This window comes from Symphodus melops (assembly GCF_947650265.1).
Source record: "Symphodus melops genome assembly, chromosome: 1".
Classification (NCBI taxonomy): domain Eukaryota; kingdom Metazoa; phylum Chordata; class Actinopteri; order Labriformes; family Labridae; genus Symphodus; species Symphodus melops.
The window spans coordinates 50,776,750-50,802,299 of NC_136691.1; the positions used below are offsets into that span (position 1 = coordinate 50,776,750).

The following is a 25,550-nucleotide window of genomic DNA, read 5'->3' on the forward strand; positions in this document are numbered from 1 at the left end:
AATGTGATACTGTATTTGCTTACAAATGATTTGAAAAACTTGCCCTCATATTACTTAATGCTCTGGATCTAATTAAAGCTCATGTCTGTATCTTATTTCTGCTAGGTCTTAGATCAGATCAGTCCAGATAAATCATTCATAATAACGAGTGCATAGCTACAGGTTTAAACCTCATGCACGTAGTACCTATCAAGTTGTGTTTTCATTTGAATATATCAATACATCCTTCAGCTGAAGCTGGCTTTTTTTTTTTTTTATCTTTCAACCCTTGATTATGTGCCTTTACCTTCATCTGTCAGTCTCTTACCCTACATCATCTTATCTGACGGTGAACAGATGTTGCAATCTGTTATTTGCCTTCATCAAACCATTTTCGGTTCTTTAACAGTACACCCACTTTCTATTTTTATATAAACTCTGTCCTCCTTCAATCAATCATTGAAGCGTCTTAAACCTGTAATGTGGCATCTGATCAGTGAGCACTAACTACTTGACAGCTCATCAGTAAAAGTGAGGCAACACAGACCGACTTGCTCTCATTACTGCTGCTAGACTGTGAGTGTGTAGGACACATCATATGTGGTATTGGTAGGGGAGAAAATCACAGGGCTACTTAAGATTTACTGTAGTATGACAGGATACGGGGCAGCAGCAGCTCAGTCTGAAGGGAACATGAGTAATGTGTTCAAGTGTGAAGTATGGAAAGTTGGGACTGGTTAATGGAGAGCTACTAGTCCACTTCCGGGGTACTGCCCAAGAGACCTTTAGCTTCCAAACCCAAATGGTTCAAGGTGCTAGTTTGCACTCTGACTTTTCTCCAGTAGTACATGTCCATAGGGTTCTGTTTGTGCATGTGTGTTTGTATTCCTGGCCTATGCTGTGTGTATCATGTTCAATAACGTACATTTTCCCTCAGAGATTAATAAAGTGCATCTTCGATATCTGTTTAACTGAAGAATAGAAAATGCCCCTGAAAGTGTGAAGTGTGTGATTAATGTATTTATTCACTGACATTTGGCGTCAGTTTCACCTGTAATTCTTCATCCTTTCATTTCCTTTCACTCCAGTCAAAAAATATTCTGCTGCCATCTTCTTCTTTCCTTTTTTTTTTTTTTCTTAAGATTAATTTTGGGCTTTCTATTCCCTTATTAGAGAAACAGGAGAGGGTGGATAAGGTGGGAAATCAAGGAGAGAGAGATTAAATGGTAAATGGACTTGAGCTTGTACAGCACTTTTTTAATCTTTTGACTACTCAAAGCGCTTTTACGCCAAAGGTCACACCTACAAATTCACACACTGACGGCAGCGGCTGCTATGTAAAGTGTCCATCAGCATTAACTAATCTGTTCGTACGACGTTGACAAAGCAGCTGGAGTTTAAGTGTCTTGCCCAAGGACACATCAGACATATTTCCTCAGCCGCCCTGAGTGGGGAATGACGTGTGAGCAACAGGTCCTATTTGAACCCGGGCTGTCTGCTTCAGTGACTGCAGCCTTTGTACATGGAGCGCAACAGCGAACCGCTAAGACATTCAATCCTCCAACTTCTTTTGCCTTACCAACTTTGTCTTTGGCCTATTAATGGTTCCTGTTACCTTCCTCCATGTCACAAGCACCAACAAGTGGAGTCATGAGGAGGCGATGAGGAAATCTGTTTCGATTCCTGTATCTTGATATTGGGCAGAAGCGATTCAATCATTTCAATAAATGAGTCTGGACGACTACACAATGTTGTGTCAGTATATCCCAACCCAGAGAGTTAGAAGTCTTTTTTTACTAAGTTCATTTTGCTTTCATATAAAAGCAGATACATGCTGTATAAAATATTTCAGAATTGCTACACTAAATATGAAAAGCACTTTTTTTTTCTTATTCTTTTTTTTGTGTGCCAATGCTGGGATTTTATATGCCTTTGTGAAAAAGCCTCTTGGCTGCCGTTATAGTTTTCATCACGTTCCAACTGCCTCTGCGTAATCGTCTGTGTTGTCTGGAATTAAACATGAATGGTTGTGCTGTGCTGCTTTGTAAAAAGAAAAAAAAAATACTGTCTTTCCTTTGTTTATCGACTCCGTTTTACTTCTCTGTTCAGCATTAGAGGGGAATTTTGAAAAAGCCTCTGTGGCTTGTTATGCATCCAATGAGCCAGTTCTTCAGAGCACGACTCCCATGTCTAACCTCGCTTTTTATGTCACCACTTTTTCACTCATTTTTCCTACCATCACTTACTCAAGTCGTTCATTTATAAAGCCCCTGAGTGTCAGTGTTCATCCCTGTTTCTTGATCTTCTTTAAGTCCTCCCTTCACAATCTCATCTCAACATGATCTTCGTCAGTTCTTTGCTCTGTGCCTCATGGACTCCCTATCCGTACTTAAAGTGATCAAATGCTCCAGTAAACTACTCGGACTAGTGCTCATATTAGTCTGACTCCCTCGTTATGTTCAGAAGCACCAAATCAATACTGTTCCTCATCACGGTGAAGGCCACACACACACACATTTCTACACACTGCAGCGACCGAGGTGTCCCAGTGCTCCAGGCCTGTGATAAATCATCCAGCCAGTTCCATTCAACGTGACACCACTCACAGCTGCCTGCAGACACAGTGTGTTGGCCCTGGTGCCTTGAGGCTACTGCAAAGCCATAATTGTGATCTTTACAAGCTGCAAGAGCCTGGAGTGATAAAGCGCTGAAATTTAAGTCGGTGTCCTTGGATTGCATCAACTTTACTTCCTCATTCTCTCAGTTTCTCGGCGATTTAAAAGCATCCAATGTCATAATCAGGTTTTGTTCTTTCACATCCTTTTCCATTGATGTGATTTTTGTGTGTTGCTGTATTCTGAAGCACACACGCACTCCTTTAGCAAACGGAGAAACCATAGTTGAACTTGAAAATGCGTAATCATGGTAGTGTTGTTTTAGCAATAACATCCCCCCACAATTAATTCAATTTATATGGTAATGCAAACACCATGAAGGCAGAAGAGGGGAGAGAAAACAAATCCAAACGTATATTTGCACACAAGTACGCACGCGCACACGCGCGCGCACACACACGCACACGCACACACACACACACACACACACACACACACACACACACACACACACACACACACACACACACACACACACACACACACACACACACACACACACACAGCTGGATAGATAAGCAAACAAAAGAATCTGATGTGAGCTTACCTAACAAAGCGGACATGTTCTGGAAAATACTAAGCAGCTCCGGGGTGATGGCTGGGCTGTTCTCTAAAGTCACCAACCTGCATGAGGAGAGGGAGGAAAGGAGAGGAGGTAGAAGGGAAGAGTGAAAGAGAGAAGGAAGAAGAGAGAGGGAGAGCATCAAAACAGAAGACGTGAAGGGTTTGGAGAACGGAGGACATGCATTAGAGGAGACAAAAGAAAAATGGAGTGGAAGAAATAACAGAGACGGGACGAAGAAAAGAACACATGATTAACGGTAATGCAAAAGTAGAAAAATAATACATGGAACAACAAGAAGGAGGCGGAAGGGGAAAGCCATGTGAGTGGTTTTCTCAGAGTAAAAAGTATCCTGCAACACTTCCTGTTGCATAAATCTGAATATGTAAATAAGTAAATTGAGGACAAATATCTACATTTCTAAACATCTGACAATCTAAATACAGAACAGTTTAGTTGAAAGGGTTAAAAAAGTTGAAAGTTAAAAATAAGCCAGACTTTAAATGACTAATGGGAAAAAAAGTAAAAATAAGTAAATGACATTAATTCACCAGACTTTTTTCCCCATCTTTAAAAACAGCAAACCAAAAAACAACAAGTGTCAAAGCCTACAGTTCTTTCAATCCCCCCCCCCCGGGCCTGGGCCTGATTCTCAGTGACATCACTCTAAAGAAGGACTTCGACCTCTTAGACCTCCTCACACTCGCTTGTTAAAATGCCATAAAAAGGTTGGGTGGTGATTCTCCAGGCTCAGCGCAGTTGTTCAACAAAGTAGAGGAAATAAATCAAAAGAGAGACCGAGTCATTATCTAAGGACTAACGCACAGACTCATGAACAACACTGGGCTGAATGGAATGAAAACACAGAAAACTGAGCATTTTTCATCCACTTGTTCCTCCCCAGCTCCACCCTCTAGTCAATATGCCCACTTCATGTGCCAAAGGAACAAGATGGTGTGGGACTTCATTCCTAAAACTGGATTCCACAAACAATGGCGTGAAGTCACAGCAGCTATGTCGATTATAAACGTTTTGTTACAGTATAGGATTTTTGCCCAAATGACAGTGTAGAGTCAAGTAATGTGTTTAATTAAATCTGTCCAAGTGTTTGTCTGTAACCTGGAAAAACACTGACGCTACATTCAGGGGCTGTTGAAAAAAAAAAAAAAAAAAAAAAAAAAGATCAAATAAGCCAGGCATAGGTTGGTGAAAAACTCAAGGAAATGGGACATTTGAGATTAATTTGATGCACACTCCCGACCTTCTAGAAATGAGCAAGACGGACGGAGATGGATACGGAGAGAGGAAGAGATAAAAAGACAAAAGATAAACAGCAAGAGAAAGAGTAATTGACTTTGTAAAGAAGCAAACATTTAGGGTCCGGCTGTTTATCAGACAGGAGAAAAAGAAATAAGACGTGCACAGAGCCCGCTGAAACCACCGCTCTCTCAGGCCAGCAAAAAAATAAATAAAAAACCCCACAGAGATGGAGATTAGAGTCAATAAGCTAAGAGATGATGGGAGAGGTATAAAAGGTTAGCCGGCAAATTCTCTCCTCAAATCAAACCTTTTGCCGATGTAATGCGTTTGATAAAGTGAGTGAAGCGAGTCAGTGTTTCACAACAGATGCTTGGGAAATTAGCTTTCAAATGGCATGTGCCAAAACAACAACATGAAAGGAAACTTTGTGAGAGATAAATTATAATTAGCATCACTGGCCCCATAGTGGCTGTGTGTCACGCAGTGTCCATTTTTCTCCACTTAACTGCTAAGTGTTTGCATTTGCTTCCAAAATAAGGACTCCGTGTTAGTCGGTATCTACGGCTGACTACTAATGTAACTTAAAAGAGAAAGAATGACACAATAACAACAGAGAAAAGCCAAGAAGAAGACAGGAGGATCAAGAAAGCTGGAGTCATAGTATGAGTGTGCATGTGAGTGATCTTAAATGCAAGACAGGAAATGAGATTACCGAGTTCTTCACTAACGCCTCTGACTTTCAAAATAAAATATAAATATAGACGTGTGTACGTAGGACGAGATGTAACGTCGTGTGTGTGCTTACCAAAGCTCCAATCCATCCTCCAGCAAATACACGTGTGGCGGCTGGGATACATCAGTGCTCAGCTGGATGACAGGAAGAAGGAACGGGTACAGGTTCTTACTCTCTGCCCCGAGGCCCTGTGAGAACACACGAAGACAGTGAGGCGTCGGCAAGTTTGGGAAAACAAAAGACAAAAAACGCAGACGGTAGGGGGCTCGAAAAAACAAACTGTTAGCTGAACGGGTGTTCATGGCAGACCGTACGAGCAGACGAGAGTGGTAGACTTACAGAAAAGTTGGATAAAGCACTGCTGTGAATCACCTCTCCTCAGAACACACTGTCCCTGTACTTAGAACTTAGCTTTAGAGGCGGCTTTTAAATCACACTGTTAAAATGGGTGAAGAGATCAGTGGTGGGTGACAGCTTTTAATATAGAGATGGTGTCATAAATATTGGCCTCTTGTACTCAAAGGGCCTATGTTCCACTATAAATGACATGCCTGAAGGTGTAAGAGGTGCTACGGGATTTTTTTTATGTTTCATTTTATGGCTGTTTTAAAAACAGAGTCGATCTATTTACTTCTATCAGATATGGTAAAGAGGCCTTTGCAGAGTGACTCCCTGTGTAGAGCCTGAAAGTCCCAGCAGTTCCACTCACAATGACGGAACAACAAAGCTTTATAAGTAAGGAGCCATCTCACCAACGGAACCGTTCATTTTAACCTCAGTACAATTCAATCCGACAGACAGACGTCTGGGATCAAGCTGCTCAACGGGTCGGCGGTGAAATCTCCTCGAAGGAAGGAAGTGTCCTTCTCAGATGATTAGAAAACACAAATGAACCTGCCTTCTTCTCACTAGTTTTAATTGTCATTTCTGTGTTTGTTGAAGTTCGTTTGGATTCAACATTTGATTGTTTAAGCCCAGAAGTTCAGGAGTCTTTGTCCCCGGCAGCAGGATCTCTCCAGTCGGGCACTCAGCGAGGGGACCTGGCACGACTACAACCTTGATAATGACTGATTGATTATTTAAACCACAGATTGTACAGGCACTAGTGTGGCCGTGACTACTACACCACTACAGTGGGATACAGTATTGAATTTAAAGCGTCATTAAAAACCCTGATCAACCCTGATCAACATCATTAATGAGACTTTTTCACCTGTTAAAAAACACAAGCAGGAACTTTCTGACACAAAGGTTAGGATTCAGTGATGCTCCTTACCTGTACCAGGTGGATGAGTGTCGTGAGGATGGCACAGCGAAGCATGTTGTGTTCTTCAGACTGCTTCCAGAGCAGCGGCAGGTACTGAACCAGACAGCCGACATACGGGCGGATCTAAAGCAGGATGAGAACGTTGCGTCTTCACTTGAAAAGTTTAAACTGCATTTTCTTTTTACGTCACACAAAACGCTTCACACCATGTAAACTCATGTCCGAGTCACCTGCTGATGATTAGAAAAGCAGATGTTTGTCGACAGTGACAGGAATAAGAGTGTCTGAATTGCTCCTGTAACAAAGCAGTATGTTTTGTACTCAGTGAAAGTGACTCCATCAATGTCTCCTGAATGTCTGTTTGTCACGAGTGAGAATAGATAAGTAAAAGAAAAAACAATTAGATTAGTGAGACGTTTTTCCTGGAAAGTTTTGTATGTTTTGCTTTTCCCACTTGTGAATATCAACCTGATTTCCTCTTTGCCTCAATTGTCTCAAAACAGCTGCTGCTGCATCGCTCAGTGAAATACCTTTGAAACAAAGAGCCGGACAGGTGATCAAAAAGAGCATTTCCTTGTAAGATCAAATGATCAAAACTCCACCGAGGTTACCCATTGAGATGTCAACTTGGCAATCTGTAGGTCCATTTGGCTGACACAGGATGGAAGTGATGGCAGATGTCTTGCAGCTCCAGAATCAGCAGACTGAGCTCAGCTCCTTTTGTCAGCTCACGTATGCTGATGTTCTGATTCTTCAGTTTGCATTTTGAAGACATCAAACATCAGCCTGTTACATCACACTGGTTTGTCCCGCTAACACAGATGATGCACAACCGCATAGGGCACAGTGACGAAAGGCTGGTGATGGTAGCAATGCTAAAAGTAGCCAGTAGTTTAAAGAAGGTTGTGAACGGTTTCAGACAGCACCCAAAGGCTACACAGAATATGATTTTAATACAGCGTTCAGCTTTCGGACGAACTGATTGGACTGAAATTACGTTTCCATTTAGCAGGGAAATTACTTGCTGGGAACACAGTTTTTTTTTGTTTTTTTTTGTTTTTTTTTTAACACAATAAATGTAGGCGTTAGACATCCATTGGATGCCATCACTTTCATTTCTGTGTGAAATTGAAAACTGTGATGGCACACTTTGTAATTCAGGTGCAGCCAACTCTGAGACATTCAGAAATGGCACTCAATCACGAATTAGTCAAAGTTTCGTTGTGCTGTCTTGTGCTCCACCATGTTTTCCCTATAGAAGCTGTGTGGCTGGGCTGCAGACCCAAGGCTGGGATTGCACGATTACACCTTTATCAAGGAGCTTGCAAAGTGCAAAGGGAACATGACAAAAAGCCTAGACGAGAAAAATAGGAGTGAAAAACGAATCCACAAACCAGCCTCGAGTGACGTTTGTGAGAGCGCTAGCAGAAAAGCGAGCTAAATCTCATCATCTGTCATTACGTTCGTTTCAACCCGAGCTACACTCAGGGCCTCATTGAGAAGTTCTCTCAGCTGCTGCCACTCTTTGTGGCTTCAAAAAATCCCTTGTGTGATGGGTAAGAATATTAATAGGACTTCCACTGGCTCTAAAAGTTTAGCCAGGGTGAGTGAAGGGGGAAGGACAGATTGTGAGGATGAAAGCCTTTTCTGTGACAGATTTAAGTCACGGGATCGTTTAAAAGAAAGTGCTTAAAACACATCTGTAAAGAGCCTATGGGGTTGAGGAGAGGGTCAATTTTTAAAGGGTTGACAGTTAAGTGGATTAGACCGACTTATTGGATGCTCAGAAAAAAAAAAAAAAAATCCATATGGCGGCAAAAGAGCTAAAGTGGCAGGGGGACACTTTATCATCATAGTCAATGAGAGCAGACATCAGGCCGTGAGATTTACAAAAAGTCCAGAATTGAAGTGAGACTGTCCGAGGGTGTGAGCTGTGAAAACCATCTATTCCTAGCTATCTTTAGGGTGTTTTATCTTAAGTGTTCTGAGGCTATAACAGGTCGACATATGTTTTGTGTCTGGGTAAAAATTTTTTGAAAACTTCACGTCCCCTGCAGAGACCAAAGGTGAGGCGATTCAAATTGAACAGCGTTGTTGAAACGGCAGGACAATATCTCCCAGAGTTGTCACACATGGGCTCCTTCAAAGACATTCCACTTTGACTCAATCACCCTTAACCATCTCCAGAGTACACTGATGATGGTTCAATTTAGGGATGGGAATACCGACACCATGATTAAGACTCATAGACTCCATATTGATGTTGATTATCGTTTCTTTAGGCTATTTGGATGTAAGACGAGACCAACAATGTGTTTTTAAAAGAATCAGTCAATTTTAGATTGCTATGAAAACATTCTCCAAACTGTCTTCATTCAAGCTTCTCTCCAAACACTACAGTTTCCACCCATGCAGATTCAAACCTGGGTTTCAGCAGCAGCTGGAGTCGACAGACTTCTTCCAACCTGAAGACAGTGGAAGGTGCTGCCGTTTGGTGTAATTTGATTCACAATGCTGGTGTGCTTGTTGGCAGGCAATTCAATTTGAATAAAAAATGTGCCAATCGATGTATGTTTGTGCACCGGTGATTTGATTTAAACGTGACTCGACTTGAGATACAGCGTTATGTTGGGATCCAGGAGACTCGATAGCAGCATTGCTAAGCTTAAACAAATAGAAGGTGGAACCAGGCTTTTAATTCAGCAGCGATTCAAACCACCACCACCCCCCCCTCTTGTTAATTTACATGTGATCTACATTCTTTTTCCACCCCCGGTCTCATAGCTCACCTGGATGTTTACTCTCTCGATGACACAAGAGATGACATGGAGCACCTGCATTTTAGTGTCACACTGCGTCACCTGCTGCAACAACTGGAAGAGGAGGCCGAAGATGGACTCCAGGTACTAAACAAAGAGAGAGAGAGCAATTAGGAACAAGAAAAAAATCTCTTCCTAATGAATAGAATCATTATTTCCACATTAGTTATACTCACTGGGAGGAACTGCTCTGTCCTGAACTCAAAGTCATCGACGGGTGGTCACAGGTTAAGGATGGCTTACAATCACTCCATCAGCACATAAACATTATGTAACTGCCTTGGCAGAGGTAAAACAAATCCTAAAGCCTGGATACCATTGGATGTAGTGTGAGCTACATTACTTAGTACAGGAATAGCATGAGAAATGTAGACTTGCCAAATAGTAGCCATACAATAGGGAGGATATTGAGCTTCAGGGTCGTAGCGGTCTCAATCCGCACCTAGAAGGAAAAAAAGAAACGTGTAGAGGGAACATTTAATAACCAAGGCGTCACACGTTCAAACATTTCACTGCAGCATTTGAAGCTGCCTCACTGAATTAAATACATTCATTAGAACTGCTAGAAAAAAAAAAAGAACATTTCCAGAGGGCTGATAGCCCAGCATTTAAATTGACTGTGTTGCTCGTTACAGTGGGTTTGTATCCGACCTCTGCCCCTTTCTGCATGTCACCCCCCCCCCCCCCCCCCCCACACACACACACACACACACAACATTTCCTGTCTGTAATAATTTTACATGATTTAAATTATTTTATTTTACATTTTAGTTTAGTTTTCTTACACATTTTGTTTTTAATTATTTAAAATGGTCTTAAACAGTTCTGTTGTCTGTGTGTTTATTGCTTTTTACTTGACTAGATACCTTTGTTAATGAGGGTTGCCCCTTTAGTGATCTCTCATTGATTGATTGAACACTATAAGTGTGCCTCCCCTTTAAGTTAGTTGAATACTTCATGGTTATAAATGACTGCGGCCCGTCCGCTCTTAAAGACTGAACAGTGTAATCTCTCAGTTTCAGAGTGATGGAGGCCGAACTGCCCACCAGGGAGAGTGTTTGATTAGATGGAAGAGAGGAGATTAAAGAAGGTAAACGAGTGAAGAGAAACGTCGGGGACTGAGAACTCAATTACAGCCGGTTCTTGCCCTCAACTATTTCACAGCACATTTAAAGTACAAAATGCACAAGTCTCAATGGATGGAGGAGCGAGTGTGAGGCTGGTTGTGTGCAATGGTGCAGACAAAAGTTATCAGCTCTATCAAGTGAGAAAAGTTCTTTTTCTATCTTTATTTCTTCAGATGGCAACTTTATTCCTCGAGTCTTGAGTAACTATAAGCTATTTTCTGGTCCTTTCGAGGGGAATTTAAAGTTTTACTGCAGCGTGCATTAAGACTGAGGACACGAGAACAAGGTGATTCAGCTTCATCTTGATTTAGTTCACTGACTAATGAGTGTTTTTATTACCCTAACAGCAGTAATCACATGTCAAATAAAGTATGTTTGAACTTTTTTCATTTGGTTTTCAAAAAAAGTTGGTTTACTTTTTATTTCCGCCGACTTTTGAGTCCCAACTAAAAACATTCTGGTGTGAAAAAATGTAATTATCAATCCTTCTTCTGCTATATCCATATTTTCACACAAAGGAAACCCTACATTCTCACTACTGTATTTTCACAGTCAGTGCTTATATATTTTCATATATATGTATTGCTGAGTCTTAAGACACACAAATCATCTCCCCTGAAGTGGTGGGACTTTCTCAGCTTCGCGTGTCTGTTTAAAATTTAAAGCCAATCAACTCACTTCAAACAGTTAGTGTTTTTCACAGCTTCTTATTTTGCACCACGTCGATTTTTTTGCCCATCAAACCAAAGCATGAGCTCAGTATCACACTTCAATAACTGCTACATGTTTTGTATTTTCAAAGGAGGGATTTATTTGAAAAAATTCCCACCTGGTGAAATGTGTTTCTAAAGTTACAGCCTCGGCCTAATAACACTGATCCCTTCCCTTCATACTCGTCTGCCTGATACCCAGAAACCCCCTCGAGTCCGAGGGGTTGTACACCAAGCTCCAGGCTCATCGGCTCTCACTCTTCTCGCGTGGGTTCTTCAACCAGCGATGTGCATTGTCTCACAGTTTCACAGTTGATATGCTTTTGTTTGTCTTCCCGTGCTGTATTGATCATCACCATACTTGTTCTTTTGTTTTTGTTTGTTTCGTTGTCATGTCACTTTTCTTCTTTTTTTTTCTATTTTTGAGCTTCTCATTGTTTTGGGAACCATGAGATCTAGGACTGTGGTTCTTAAGTCATCTAGCCTAAGGAACCACCGCCAACTCCTCCATGAGAAGTCGTGACACAATTGTGTGACGTTTTTCAACCAGTACGATTTATTCACTTAAAGATTGGGCACTTTGGGCCTTAGATGATACAAAACGTGACATGGGGAGAAAGCAAATTTAAAAAGGGCATCAGAGACTTATATTTCAGGGACAGAATTGTGACCCACTAAAAAGGCTCTATTTACCCACTTTTGGGTCCCGACCCACCAGTTGAGAACCACTGGTCTTTACTGGAAGGGTCTACGGGGGGAAGTGATGTTGGGTTTCAGAAGAAAACAGAAACCAGAAAAGCTTTAAACTGCATGATGACTTTGACATTCTTTTATAAGTACTTGTGAACAGTCTGAGTTGATAAAGCTCTGAAAAGCAAACAGAAGCTAAGACTGCTGCGATCACCAGAAACCTGCAAATATACTTAAGAGCATCATTATGTTTCTAGAAAAGAAGCACTCCATTAATATTTAACAGCGATCTCCCTCTCCGTTGCTCAGTTATTAGATGTGGAGTGCAGCGGTCAAAATGACAGGGACAGGGTGTCCAGCATAAAGATCAAGCTATTAAAAACATATGACACATTAAATTGGATGAGCTTGTTTGCATAATCCATACAGAATGACGTGCATTCACGGAACGCTTTCATACTGGACATTCGCTTTGTTAATGCAGTGTCACCAAGTTATGGACCCACTTTCATCTTCAGTGGAGGAAGGACGGTGTTAAAGATAATTACATGTTCATTCAGAATGACATGAAAGTACTGTGTCATTCATTGTAAATCCATCAAATAGATTTCAACCGGTGAGATTTTCCTCTATTCCAAAAGAGAAGGGATGAAAGGCAAAGTGTGACCTTACATCCAAAATACCAAAAAGCTTGAAGTTAAATTTGATATTTAGCTGAATTTAGAGACGTGAAGGAAAAAAATAAAAAAAATAAAAAATAAAAAAAGAGTCCCCCGTGCCTGCAAGATCATAAAATAGGGAATAATGTTTTGGTAATGCTGCATACATTAACAAGCAACAAAAGGAGTGTGTGTTGATGAATGAGGCCCATCAGCTGCCATCAGCACAGGCCTTGTTGGCAATTCAAACAGCCTAATGAGAGAAACTGCATTTCAATTCTACAGCAAAGAGTAAAAGATAATAGATTGCCTGATGAAATACTCAGCTGGGTCACACACACACACACACACACACACACACACACACACACACACACACACACACACACACACACACACACACACACACACACACACACACACACACACACACACACACACACACACACACACACACACACACACCCACCCACCCACACCCACACACCCACACACACACACACACACACACACACACACACACGGTACCTGACAATGATTCACATTTGTTTTACATCATTATTCAGACTCAAACTGTCTTGGAGAAATACTAAAAATAAATGGATGCTCAAAGTGAATTTTAAAGGGATTCACAGTTTAATGAGTGGAAATTAAACAGCTCATCTATGAATCTAAAAAAAAAAAAAAACATTTAACATAGCAGTAACACTTAATGAGGAGAAAATGACAAACGGAATTATTCAAGTTATTATATTATATTTTCATATATATTATATATTGTTGTTGTTAGTGGATAGAGATGGAAATCAAGGAGAGCGAGTGGGGATTGTCGCAGGCCAGATTTGAACCCAGGGCCGCCCGCGTCGAGGACTGTAGCCTCCATCCATGTGACACGCGCTCTCTGGAGAGTGACGATGCTTGTTAAAGTTTATGTAGCGCACTCTGCTGGTGAAACAGAAGTGCTCGCGTAATTCATCGATACTCAAACGAAGTACTTTTTGACTGGTGAATAAATGGAGTAATATGGGTGCATATCTGCGACACATTAACTGATACTGATCTGCTAATATTTACATAGAATATGCTGGCCGATTAATTGCTCTTGCTCTACAATAATCCAGTGTTTTCTTTTTCTTTTTATTGTCATTAGAATAAGAGACAAACTAAAATGATGCTAATAAAAGTAGCAGCAGCTGCCTCATCGTCTAAACGACTGGAAAAAGAGAGCCTTCTAATTATGAGCGTAATAACAGAGAACAAGGAATCAATAATATCATAATGTTTTTTTATGTGCTGACAAGGCTCTGATTATTTAGAGGGGAAATTTGCCAAATCTCAACGAGCTGTGTCAGACTGATAATATGTGTTAAGATACAATATTTCAACTTCCCTCAGGGTTAAACTGCAAATAAATCCTCCAGCAAAACTCTGCCTCACAGCCTTTTGAAATTACAACATGTACTTCCGTGTTTTTTCGCTGTTTGCCAACTGAGCCCACTGAAGAGAGCAGCAGCAGCAGAATCAAAAGATCACTTCTGAGATCAGCTGGTGAGAACACACGTTGGAAGAAAATTTGCAGAAAGCAAACCTTGAGGGAATACTTAAAAACGAGCCAGAAAACAGAATGAAAGAAAGATGTGCAGAGAGGTAAGAGGTCGCTGCAGCGCAGGGTGGAGCGACAGCAGGAGAGGAGGGAGGGGAAGAAGCGCCAGCTTGAGTCGGGGAGAGCTGGTGGTGCCGCTATGGTAACTATGCACTGATAAAAATGGAAGTGGAGTTGTTAAGCTGCAGCAAATTTCACCTTGTAAATGGAACTCAAACAAGCTCTTCTGTGTTGTGTTTGTTTTCTAACCAGTCAACTCATGTTTTTACATGAGACCATGTTTTCATATTTACTACCACCAACCGAAAGCGCTGGTCAAGACATTCCAATAGTGAACAGCGTAAGAGTGGCTCTGGTAGGGGAAATGAGCCCAGTGCATTCTGGGCGTTGTAGTATTTAAACTAGAGCTGAAACGATTCCTCGAATAACTCGAATAATTCGATTACAAAAATTCATCGAGGAACTTTCGCTGCCTCGAAGCTTCGTTAAGTTTTTTTTTTTTTTTGCGTCATCAAAACTTTGGTATGTGTATAAAACACGTTTAATGTAGCTGCAGCTACCTGCTCCTCTCTCTGACACACAGCGCTAACACGCACACGCGCACACGGACACACACGCGCACACACGCGAGCGCGGCGTGCCCCTTTTAATTTTTAGTCAGCACACAGTTGATCCGTGATCCAGACGACCCAGTCAGGAACACGTGATCTGGTCAAACAGTCGGCTTTTCTCCGTTCACTCTCTCCGTGTTTGCAGCTAACATAACGATAGCAACGTCCTCTCACAGTCTCTGTCATAGACGCGTCTCTGGTCTCTGTAGTCTGTGAGCGCACTGAATGCACGCGCTGCAGGAGCAGACAGAGATACACTTTTAACAATATACAGGCTGATTATATGAAATGTCTAATGTCTTCAAAGCTAAATCAAGACAGAACTTGTTTGTGGAATAATAATTTAGCAAATATATATTTAAAGTTTCTCAATTTCCTTATCTGACATAATGATTGATTCTGTGATTGATTCAACAGAACATAATGCTTTCTCTATTAAATGTACTGTAACAGATGTGTAGGCTACACAAAACACTATTTGCTATTTCAGCCATTAAAACGTGTTTGGCCTGTATTTTTCATCTACCTGCCGCCTTGACCAGTGAATCAGAAAGTGAATTTGGGACCCTGTCAGTAATATGGTGAGCATCATCAGCAGCTGTAGAGCAGAGGTGGTTGGCTGTAACAAGCAGGCGTTTCCATGGTAACTGCAAAGAAGCAGGTTTGTAGGGACGACCCAAGACGAGTTGAACCTTAATTAAGCAAAAGTATGATTTATTAGATTACTCGATTAATCGACAGGATATTCGATAGAATACTCGATTACTAAAATATTCGATAGCTGCAGCTCTAATTTAAACCATTTGGAAAGTAGGGAACGACACAGCCCTGATTGTCAAGCAATACACGGATAACATGACATGATAGAAATGAGGTAATATCGGTGTCTGAAACCAAATCTGATGCCAAAAAGTCTTCCTGCAGTCGAGGAGACAGTGGGGGGAAAAAAAGGAAAAGTCGATTTAACTGTCACGGCTTGATGTCGTCTAAGCTGGCTGAACAGCAAATTCCAAGAAAACCTTATCGACTCCCGCAGAGAACACAAACGGCCTGAAAATAGAAGAGTTGCACTTGCCATCAGAAATATTTTTAGACCTTTTAGCGAACGTCAGAGAAGAATGTAGCTGATGCAGAGAGGACGTATTGCAAGTAGGAATCCATGTGAACAGATGCCAATTAAGTGTTGTTTGTGTGCCCACGTCTCCGCTTTAAATAAAACAACTCCCAGAGGATTAACCAGTTCTGTGGTGATTAGTGACAATAAAAGCAAATGTCCATTGTTAATTAACGTTTCCAGCCATTCAGTTGTTTCTCATCTGATGTTTTATACTGTAATAAAAAGGGTTTTTTTCTCCTATAAAATGGCACCAAGCCTCCACCTGCCTTTCTCCATGTTCAGAGACGACTGAAATCCTTTAACTTAAAGCAGAAAATTCAATAAATGTATCATCCTAAAAGATAATGAAATGTGTGTTCTTTGTTCGAACTTTCATAAAGACACTTAATTGACGGCGTAAGATAGAAGAAATAAAGGTTTTGACTCTCACATTTTCAGGGGGAGATTTGTTTCCGTGAGAATGAGAGAGGGACATTGTACAGTGCTGAGGATTTTTTTTTAAAAAACAAACAGTTAAACATACAATATATAAAATTGCATTGGCTGTGACAGGACGTGACTGTTTATCGTTGCTGTGGAAATACGGCACTTTAAAAAGAGAAAATAGGAATTGGACGAACGAAAGGCAATCAATGAATCTCTGATAAGACGAAAGGTTTGAAGGAAAATCAAAGACAACTGTTGATTCTTTTCTCTTTCTTTCCTTGACTGATGTACTACATGCACAGAGACATCACAGTGATCTTTCCCTCCCATCATTTCCAATAACTTCAAGGTTCCTGGTGTTGAAAAAAAAAAAAAAAACCCTAAAACAATAAAGGCAGCTTTTAACCCAAGTGGAAGAGCTGAGGCATGACCATAGGAGCGAATCAATAAGTCCCTAAAAAGACGACTCCATTGGCTAATGTACAGAAAGTGAAATGTCAGAGATGAATATGGCTGCGAGTGCTTCACTTCTCATCTCAACATGAAGCAACATAACATACCAGTAGAGTTATTGATAACCAATTGGAGTGATTAATAGAGGGCAGTTTTCTCCATTAGCCCAATAAAAGTTTATGATCGATCATTAATTCTGCCCCACAGGCTCTAACTGGTCCAGACAATATTGACCAGAGACCACCTCATGATTAGTGCACAGGTCATTGACATAAGTGTGTGTGTGTGTGTGTGTGTGTGTGTGTGTGTGTGTGTGTGTGTGTGTGTGTGTGTGTGTGTGTGTGTGTGTGTGTGTGTGTGTGTGTGTGTGTGTCTCATCCTTCTATATCTGGAGCACCTGGGCACATGGCTCCACCCAGGATATAAAAAAACAAGCTTGTGCTTGTACATGCTAATAAGTTCATGAACAGTGTGGATTTTTAAACACAACCATTCAAAAACCTTAAAAAGAACGTATGATAAACCTTTCCTGCAGCTGCTGATAAATATGTCCTGCTTGGTCTGTAGATAGCTGTCATCATAATAGCTGTGGTTCCATTCTATTAAGCGGAGAGCTGTGTTTATGTCGCTTAATGTGCGCTGCTCACTAAGGGCCTGATTTAGTCTTCACGTGTTCAGTGATTTCAGGGGAAGCTGGCGCTGCAGTCCAAATAATCAGTTTACAAAAAAACAAAAGGATAGCTGTGTCTGCTGCTGCCTTACCACCAAGTCAGGGTCCTGCATGAGGCTCAGGATGACCTCGTAGAGTAAAGGACGAAGGTCGGATTTGAACTTGACAGAGATCCACTGTCCTATGAGCCAGATGACTCGTCGGCGGATCAACTTGTACCTGGAGACAAACGGAGAGAGGAGAGAGACACCTAAGTTGTGGTTGCATTGACATACGTTCACGACAGGAGACTATAGGATAGAAGACAATTCGATAAAGTATTGTGCTGTAAATAGCACGACAAAGACAAACATGTCTTAAGAAAATATGTTATAAAGATGACGATGATTGAAGAAGTGCCAAGTCACATTTTTCTTTTACGATCTCATTTCAATATCGATACTGATATCCTGACATCTTAACTGACAATGTTATTGTTGTCGTTGGTAGTATGTGTAAGGCTACACAAAGCTGTCAGGTTTTTTCAAATGAAATCTTTTTAACTGAAGTGTAAGAATTGTACTTGTCATCATAGGAGAAGTAGCTGTTCCATCTTGTCGTCATGGAGACAATTTGTGGGCACTTCTCGATCAGTGACATGGATTGGCAGCGTCAGTTGGACATCCTATGTGTAAACTACTTTAATAGCTGACATGATACCGATACACGATCAGACCGCTCCTATCTCCACCTATGATACGACACAATGCTGACCTCTGAGATGATTAAAGCAGTGCTGCCATATCTGTAAGTTTATTCAAGGGGAGCATGCATGGAGTCGCTGTTGTACTATCTGTGCTGTTCAGGAGCAAGCCTTAGTATTATGTCCCCATATTAAAAGCCTGTAACACATTTCACAGCTACTCTGGTTGTTTTGGTGCATGCAACCTAATAACAGCCCTCAGAGAAACAGAGATAGTTCTACTATTACGAATGATAGTGGAGACCAAAGTGAAGAGGTACAAATGAGCCCGACTAAAAACAGAACCCATGGTACACACTGAGATGGAGAGAAGAAGGTAAAAAAAAAAAGTCAGTATGTTGGGGGGGGGGATGTAATTGTTCAAAGAGTTCCTGTCAGCAAGGCCTGAGGCAAACGACAACCAGTGACAGAAAGACTGAGGGAAGAGTCTCCAAAAAAAGTAACGATCAAAAGTCCACTGAGGCTGTGTGATAGGAATTGAAATGTGGTGCACTGCGTGTCCCAAATATGAGACAGTGCATGATGGGAACTGAAGGTTTTTTAAAAAGTTGTATTAGGAAAGACATGTCCCCCGGCATCTGCCCTCGTTGGTATCTGAGGCAGAAACTGCGTCCACAGATCGCCTCGACAGAAGTGAGTGGATGGAGCGAGGGATGGAAGAACAGAGAGACGAGAGGATAAAGGGATAGAGCGATGGCACTCTGGTTGGCTCCTTGTCAAATATCCAAAGGGAGGCAGACACCACAGTCTGGGCCCCGAGCCAGAAGACACTAAACAACAGCATGAGTCAGGACTTGGAGTAGCAAGTTGAGAGTCTGTGTGTGCGTGTGCGTGTACGTGCGTGCGCGAGAGAGAGAGAGAGAGAGAGAGAGAGAGAGACAGAGAGAGAGAGAGTCTCTTATATTTTTTTATAAAATGGTTGATTGATTTCAAAATCGTTTTTAAATAATTGCATTTTCGATACATTAAACTGTAGTTAAATTGAATTTTAGATTATTATCCCTAAAAATACTTTGTTAAAGCAACATGATTTTCCCATCATCTTAAAAGTGCAGGGTCGCACTTGAGACACTCCTCGGCTAAAACGCTCCGATGCAGTCACGCATGCAGAGAGATAAATCCCTCCGAAGACTTCAATTAGATTTTCTTTAGGCTCTCGTGTGCGTACACAACAACACACTATACAACAACACACTATTCTGTGATGATATACAGAGCCTGGGGAGGGAGTGCCAAACACAGAGGCTCCTTATAAATAAGTTCCAAACAACAGCTTGGCACTAAAACAACTGTGTGGCATTGAAAATAAATAATTCTCAAGGAGGGCAGCAATCATTTAGTATAACACCTTTATGATGGGTGGCAATGACAGCGTCACCAACGATGTGACATGATGCGACACGTGCGACAAAATACAGCGATTCAGCTACAACAACACAATCATACAAAGATACATCAACGCATCTTATTACCTGAAGAATGCTAAATGTCTACATGGTCAAGCTCAGTCAATACGTCCTCTTTACAGTTACCATGAAAAATACATAAAGCAATAACTTTACTGCATTTTTTACTCTAATCAAAACACAGCGAAGTTATTTTCAATGTGCTACAGAGTGACGCCCTGAGTCATTTTACCAGTGTTGTCTCTTTGTAGCCCTCTTTTTCCAGTGAACTTTAGATATATGGCACCAGTGATTCAATAACTGTATCACACGAGTCAGGGCGAGATCTCAAACTTTTTTGGATAGAAATTTTTGTCCCACACATACCTACCAATTTTGTAAATAAGATGATTTAGATACTCTCACAAACCACCTAAAAAATCAACAGCATGAACAGCGACCTCTTCATCCATACGCTGATCATGGTTTAATTCTGGTATCTGTTGAAATGACTCAAAGTGAAGTGCTGTTCCAGGAACAGAGTGGAGCATGTGTGATCGACAAATACAGAGTAGCTGCTCATCTGGAGAGAATACAGCTGGTACTGTTTATGTTACTGTGCTGGAGGAGTGGAAGAAAATGATGGGGACGCAGATGGAGAGGCAGGTTGACAGTGCTATTTTTATTTTGTTGTCGTTGGTCAAAGGTTAAATGTGACTCATCTGCGTTACACCTCTAAAACTTCAAACAGCCGTTCATCCCTCCAACTATTACATTGGAAGCCCGAGTCCTCACCAAGACACAGAGGGTGGAGCACATTACACCTGTGATTCAATCACTGCACTGGCTGCCTGTGTGTCAGAGGATCCACTTCATGATCTTACTATTGGTCTATAAAGCATTGACTGGTCTTGGCCCTAAATACATGTCAGATCTACTTGTAGAATATAAAACATCCAGACTGCTCAGATTTGATGAGAAATGATTTCTTTTGCTCTGTTTCCCTCATTTCTATTGCATTCTTTGCTTTGTTATAACGCATTTCTGTTTGTCTCACTTCTGTCACTTCATGAATCCAGCAGTTTGAAAGTCTAATTCATTGTGCCAGCCTGAACATACTGCAGCAATCAAAGCACAATTTCTGCACCCAGAAGTCAGACATTTTTACCTGCGATTAAGCCAAATTGATTGTATTTGGAAGAGAAAGCCAATAAAAACCAAACCACAGAGGGAGAAAAATATCCTGAGATCACAAGACAAATAGATGTGTACAGTATCCAAGCGGCAATAACACCATCATAAACTCTAAAACTAGGGAAGTTCCTGGGCAGCTCATTTTCTCGTAATATATATTCAGACTAAAGGTAAGAAAACAGTCAGGAAACAGTCAAACTTGAGAACAGTTTATTTGAACTGTGTGCGAGTAAATGATGTGACTTAGTTTGTCAGGGGTGGCTGACATTAGCAGTGCTAGCACAGTGTAACCACATTCAGCACAGGCATGTGGAGGTTAACCTGCAGGGAGGAGTAAAGGCTTACATTGCTCCAACCGGTATGCCGGTATTAGACGACCCACATTTATTTCGACATTTTCCAGAACAAAATACAACATGCTCTGCTCCTATGAGACACTGTCTGCTCGCTGAGCTCGTTTACATCCAGGTAGTAGAGCAGCCAGAGTCGAACCACTAACCAGAATTACAGCCAGTCTAAGGCTGCAGCCCTGTCGAGTGGAGTTTCAACATACAGTAACACCTGACATGCATCAATTGTCAACATACGAAAATCTATCAATAATGAATTTAACCGACTTGTTATTCTGGTGTTGACTAGAAAAAGGTTAAGTGTTAAGAAATAAATGTGCTCCCCTCCTTAAAACCAAGCAGAGCAACAGAAGTATTAAAGAAGGGGGACCTAGTCGGAGAGAAAGCATTTAGAGCACTTGTGTCTTCCCTCCAGAAATGGTGCGATGAAAGTTCGAGGTACTCACACTCCAGTGTGGACTGACTTGGTCACCACAGATAGGGCCAAACTTTAGATTAAACACCACACAAAGGGCGAGGTGACAAAAGGTAATGTCAAAAATCCAAAGTGCTTCTCAGTCCTCTATGCTGGCAGAGTGTGACAGCTGAATGATGGAGCACACTATCTGTATCTCACCGTGTCTCTGGGCGACACAATAAGATTCTTCTGGCTATTCTGAGGTGTCAATGTGATTGATATTGAAGTGTTTGTCCTTGTCCAAGTCGGAGTCATGTGTTTTATTTGTGTGTTCAAAGATGACTTGCCGTCATCTCGGTGCTCTGAGAAATAATGAATGTTTGCACGTATGTCAACTGTTTTGGTTGAGGTAAAGAAAGGGAGGGTAAGATGACAGACAACAGGTCGATCTCTTGGTGTGCGTGCTGATACGTGCAGAAGTAGGAATGTGCAAACAGTATGTGGTGGTGTTCCCATGATGGGGAAAAATGATAACCAACTCTTTAAAAAGGGACTCTGAGCCAGCAGCAGCTCAGTCTGTAGGGACTTGACTTGGAAACCCTGAGGTTGTAAATTCGGAACAAGTCTTGAAACGTGTCTTGCCCAAGGACACATCGGACTTCTTGCTGAAGGTGCTGGAGATCGAATCCTCGACCTTTTGCTTGGGTGCTCCCCTTCAACAAACCCCTTGCACAATTAATACATTTAACTATTGCAATTCTTAAAGTATTCCATTAAAATATGTTGATAAACTGGCATTGTGTAAAGCTTTGAACGGCGAAGCATCAACAGACCTAAACATCGTCACAGGTGCACAGCATTCGAGAAAACAGTACCATGTGCCTCCTTCACTGAAACAGTCCCACTGTCAATGGATACAAGTGAGCAACATAAACCTGAAGAATATCACACAATGCCCAGAAACATATTCAGAACCAGGATTGATGGGGAAAATGTAGGATCGACACAATCCAAATGACACCCTCCGCTCTGGAAACGACAGGCTAAGTGACACAGATAAATAGCAGGCAGCAGAGATTCCTGCAGGTGTGGACGCAGGTGGATGCAGATCTTTGGTTCAAACTCAAGAGACGTCAAAGACAACAATCATGCTACTGCTCTAGTTAAACCAGACAAAGCTTTAAGGCTCATTTGTCTGTTGTCTTGAATTCGTATCTCTACTACAATATTAGCATATTGTTGATGTTTACTGTTTTTATTGTGATTTCTTTAGTGGATTAAGGAACAAATTAGCAAGCTGTTTTATATGATCCAACAGTCAAAGCCCAGAGGGTAAGGGAAAGCAATCAGTGCAGCATGCTTTGGGAATGCTTTGATAACGGCACCAAATGTGCACAAAGCTACTGTGTAGGCCAGAAAATGTGCTTTTCATTTCTGGCAGTTGCTGATATAGTTCTTGTGTTTCTGCCTCTTGAGAAATATATTTCAGCCTTCATACCCCTTCTCTTTTTGCAGATGGCCTGACAATTTCCATTTGGTTAAAAACCCAATCAGAATGGGGCAGACTGGTAGTACTTAAAGGCTGATCTGAAACAAACAGTGACGTTTTGGATGGTTGCCCATTGCCTCAACAAGCTTCTTTAACCTCAACAACTTTAAAAGAAACTGTGGGCCATCATTGCTACCATCTTTAAGTGGCTAGTTTAAAGGAAGAGAGATGATGGGGTTAGTATACAACAGAGGTCTTATGCTAACTGAGTAAATAGTACATATTGTGAGTTGTACTCTTGGGTAGGAAAGCCTGCTCTGGTGACCTATAGGCTCATATACGAGTAGAACTTTATGCATAAGGCCCGTTGGTCAACTTCCACTGATGTGTTTTTTATAGGGTCTTTAAGGCGTTAATTAAGATTAATTATTACAAGAAAATAACTCATTAATTTTTTTTTAACGCATTTAACAGCCTCATAAACAGCGTGGAACTGTTTGTCATTGCTACACGCTAGCTTCGTGCTTGCTTTTTACTCGCTCGCCACAAGTACAAACAAGAAGCGTTACAGCCTAAACTCGACCAAATGACTGGCTTCAGGACCAAAATGATTAATTCAACATTCAACGTCTGATAAACTTACAAATTCACTCGCTAAATTGGTTGCTCTGGACTGTAGACCACTATCAGTGGTAGTAGATAAGAGGTTAAAAAATGTGCTACATGTAGCAATGTGTGATCCAAATTTCCAACTGCTGTGCAGAAAAAAACTATTTCAAACAAGATCCAACAGCTTTATGAAACTGAGAAGCAAGTAAAATGTCATGCATTGCATTTATTCATCCACTAAAATCCATTTAGGTTGAGAAGTGTTGCTTTTTAGGGCAAATATTGTGATCCACTTAAAAGGCTATTAATTTTGATTAATTAATAAGAAAGCCCTGAGTTAATTAGTTAAAAAATTCTAATGAAGTCCCACCCCTAGTTTTTTCATATTTAATCAACTCTCAGACTGAAATAAGGAAAAGAGCTTTTGGGTTTTCTGTACCCTTGAAACTAAAGAGGGGGGTGTCCTTAAATGTTTTTAAATCTAAAATGAAAGAAATAGAGTTGCAGATTGTATGTATAGTTAATTTCTTAAACTACTGACTCCCAGATTTCACCCTTTGTGTCTGTCTCGGCTAGGTTCTTCATGTAGATCGGATTGACTTAGTTGGATGAAGGTTAGATAAAAATACCGTAAATTCCGGACTATAAACCGCTACTTTTTTCTCACACTTCGAGCACTGCGGCTTCTACTCCGGTGCGGCTAATGCATGGTTCTCTTTCAACATTCATTTCGGTATCTCACTATGGGACACGCTCCTCGCGCTGTCCCCCAGAAGCAATATTACATTACGCCAGTCTTGACTGGCAGACGGACGTGACGTCGGCTCCCCGGAGGAGGTACATCCTCCTCCTATAAAAGTCTGACGTAACGTCCCATCCTCAGTCTTAAACCTCTTCTCGCTCCTAGAAGCAACCTCTCAGAAAGCCGGTGTAGCTAACGGGCTAGCTAAACTGTTCATAGAACGAGTTAACCGCTCGGTCGCCGAACGCTACCTGCAGTCTACACGAGCCGACTGAGCCGGTAGCTGGTCTGTCCCCAAACAGTAGCTACCGCGGCTAGCCACCATACTAGCCGCCCCAGTTAGCCACCATACTAGCTGCCACAGTTAGCCACCATACTAGCTGCCACAGTTAGCCACCATGCTAGCTGCTACAGTTAAGTCACCAAACTAGCTGTTACAGTTGGCCACCATACTAACTGCCTCTCGCTTCTCGGCCTTTGTTGACGAAGCTTCCTGACACGGTGCTTACACTTTTCACTCACCATGGAAAAGGGCAGGCTGCCGGCCAGGCTGTGCACGTGTGGGAACAAGATAGCCGGGGCAGATACCCACTCTGTATGCAGTGCGTGCCTCGGGCTGCAACACGCCCGGGATGCACTGTCAACCCAGGCTACCTGTGAACACTGCGCGTTTTTCCCTGAAAACTCGCCGTCGCAGGCTGGCACGCCAAGCCAACCTGTCGACCGAGGACCCTATGTTGGGGGTTACCACGCCGCCACATCAGGGGACTTCAGGGGACGCCCAGAGTGATGTTGACGCCACCGCTCTGGGCGCTACTGCTAGCTGGGGCGACCAGCTTGACGCCATGGCCCCACTAGACGACTCCGACGATCTCGAAGCGAGCCTGAGAGCAGAGCAAGTGGACGTCGAGGACACTGACTCCGACTTCGGGGGAGTGACCCTTAGCCTCGGTTCCGATGAGGACGATGAGGACTACAGGGAGCCTTTCACCTCCCCTCCGGCTGCAAAGCCGGCGGCTGTGGGTGGTGCGTGCAGCGGCAACCCAGACCCGCCTGTCAACGCGGACCTGCATGAGACCTGCAAGAGAGCAGCTGCAAAGCTGGGCATTGCGTGGCCTGAAGTCTTCACCGAGACCACCACGTCTCGCTATGAGGGCAAAAGGCTGCCGAAGGCAAAACTCTCTACCAGGCAGCACCTCCCGGTCTTCCCGGAGTGCCTGGAGGAGGCTACCCGGTCCTGGAGCAACCCCCTGACCGCCAAAAACCCCGTCCAGGGTGGGT

General features: G+C 42.0%; 1 protein-coding gene across 1 annotated transcript in view; it reads right to left on the reverse strand.

The window, feature by feature from the left end:
• ipo11 (importin 11) overlaps positions 1-25,550 on the reverse strand; it is a 125,473-nt gene that overhangs the window by 50,770 nt on the left and 49,153 nt on the right. Inside the window, exons 15-21 of the mRNA XM_079365452.1 lie at positions 17,454-17,580; positions 9,704-9,737; positions 9,472-9,512; positions 9,266-9,382; positions 6,486-6,599; positions 5,282-5,397; positions 3,202-3,278 (exon numbers count right to left, since the gene is read on the reverse strand). Of these exons, the coding sequence (XP_079221578.1) occupies positions 3,202-3,278; positions 5,282-5,397; positions 6,486-6,599; positions 9,266-9,382; positions 9,472-9,512; positions 9,704-9,737; positions 17,454-17,580 (626 nt within the window). The remainder of the gene's footprint in view (positions 1-3,201; positions 3,279-5,281; positions 5,398-6,485; positions 6,600-9,265; positions 9,383-9,471; positions 9,513-9,703; positions 9,738-17,453; positions 17,581-25,550) is intronic.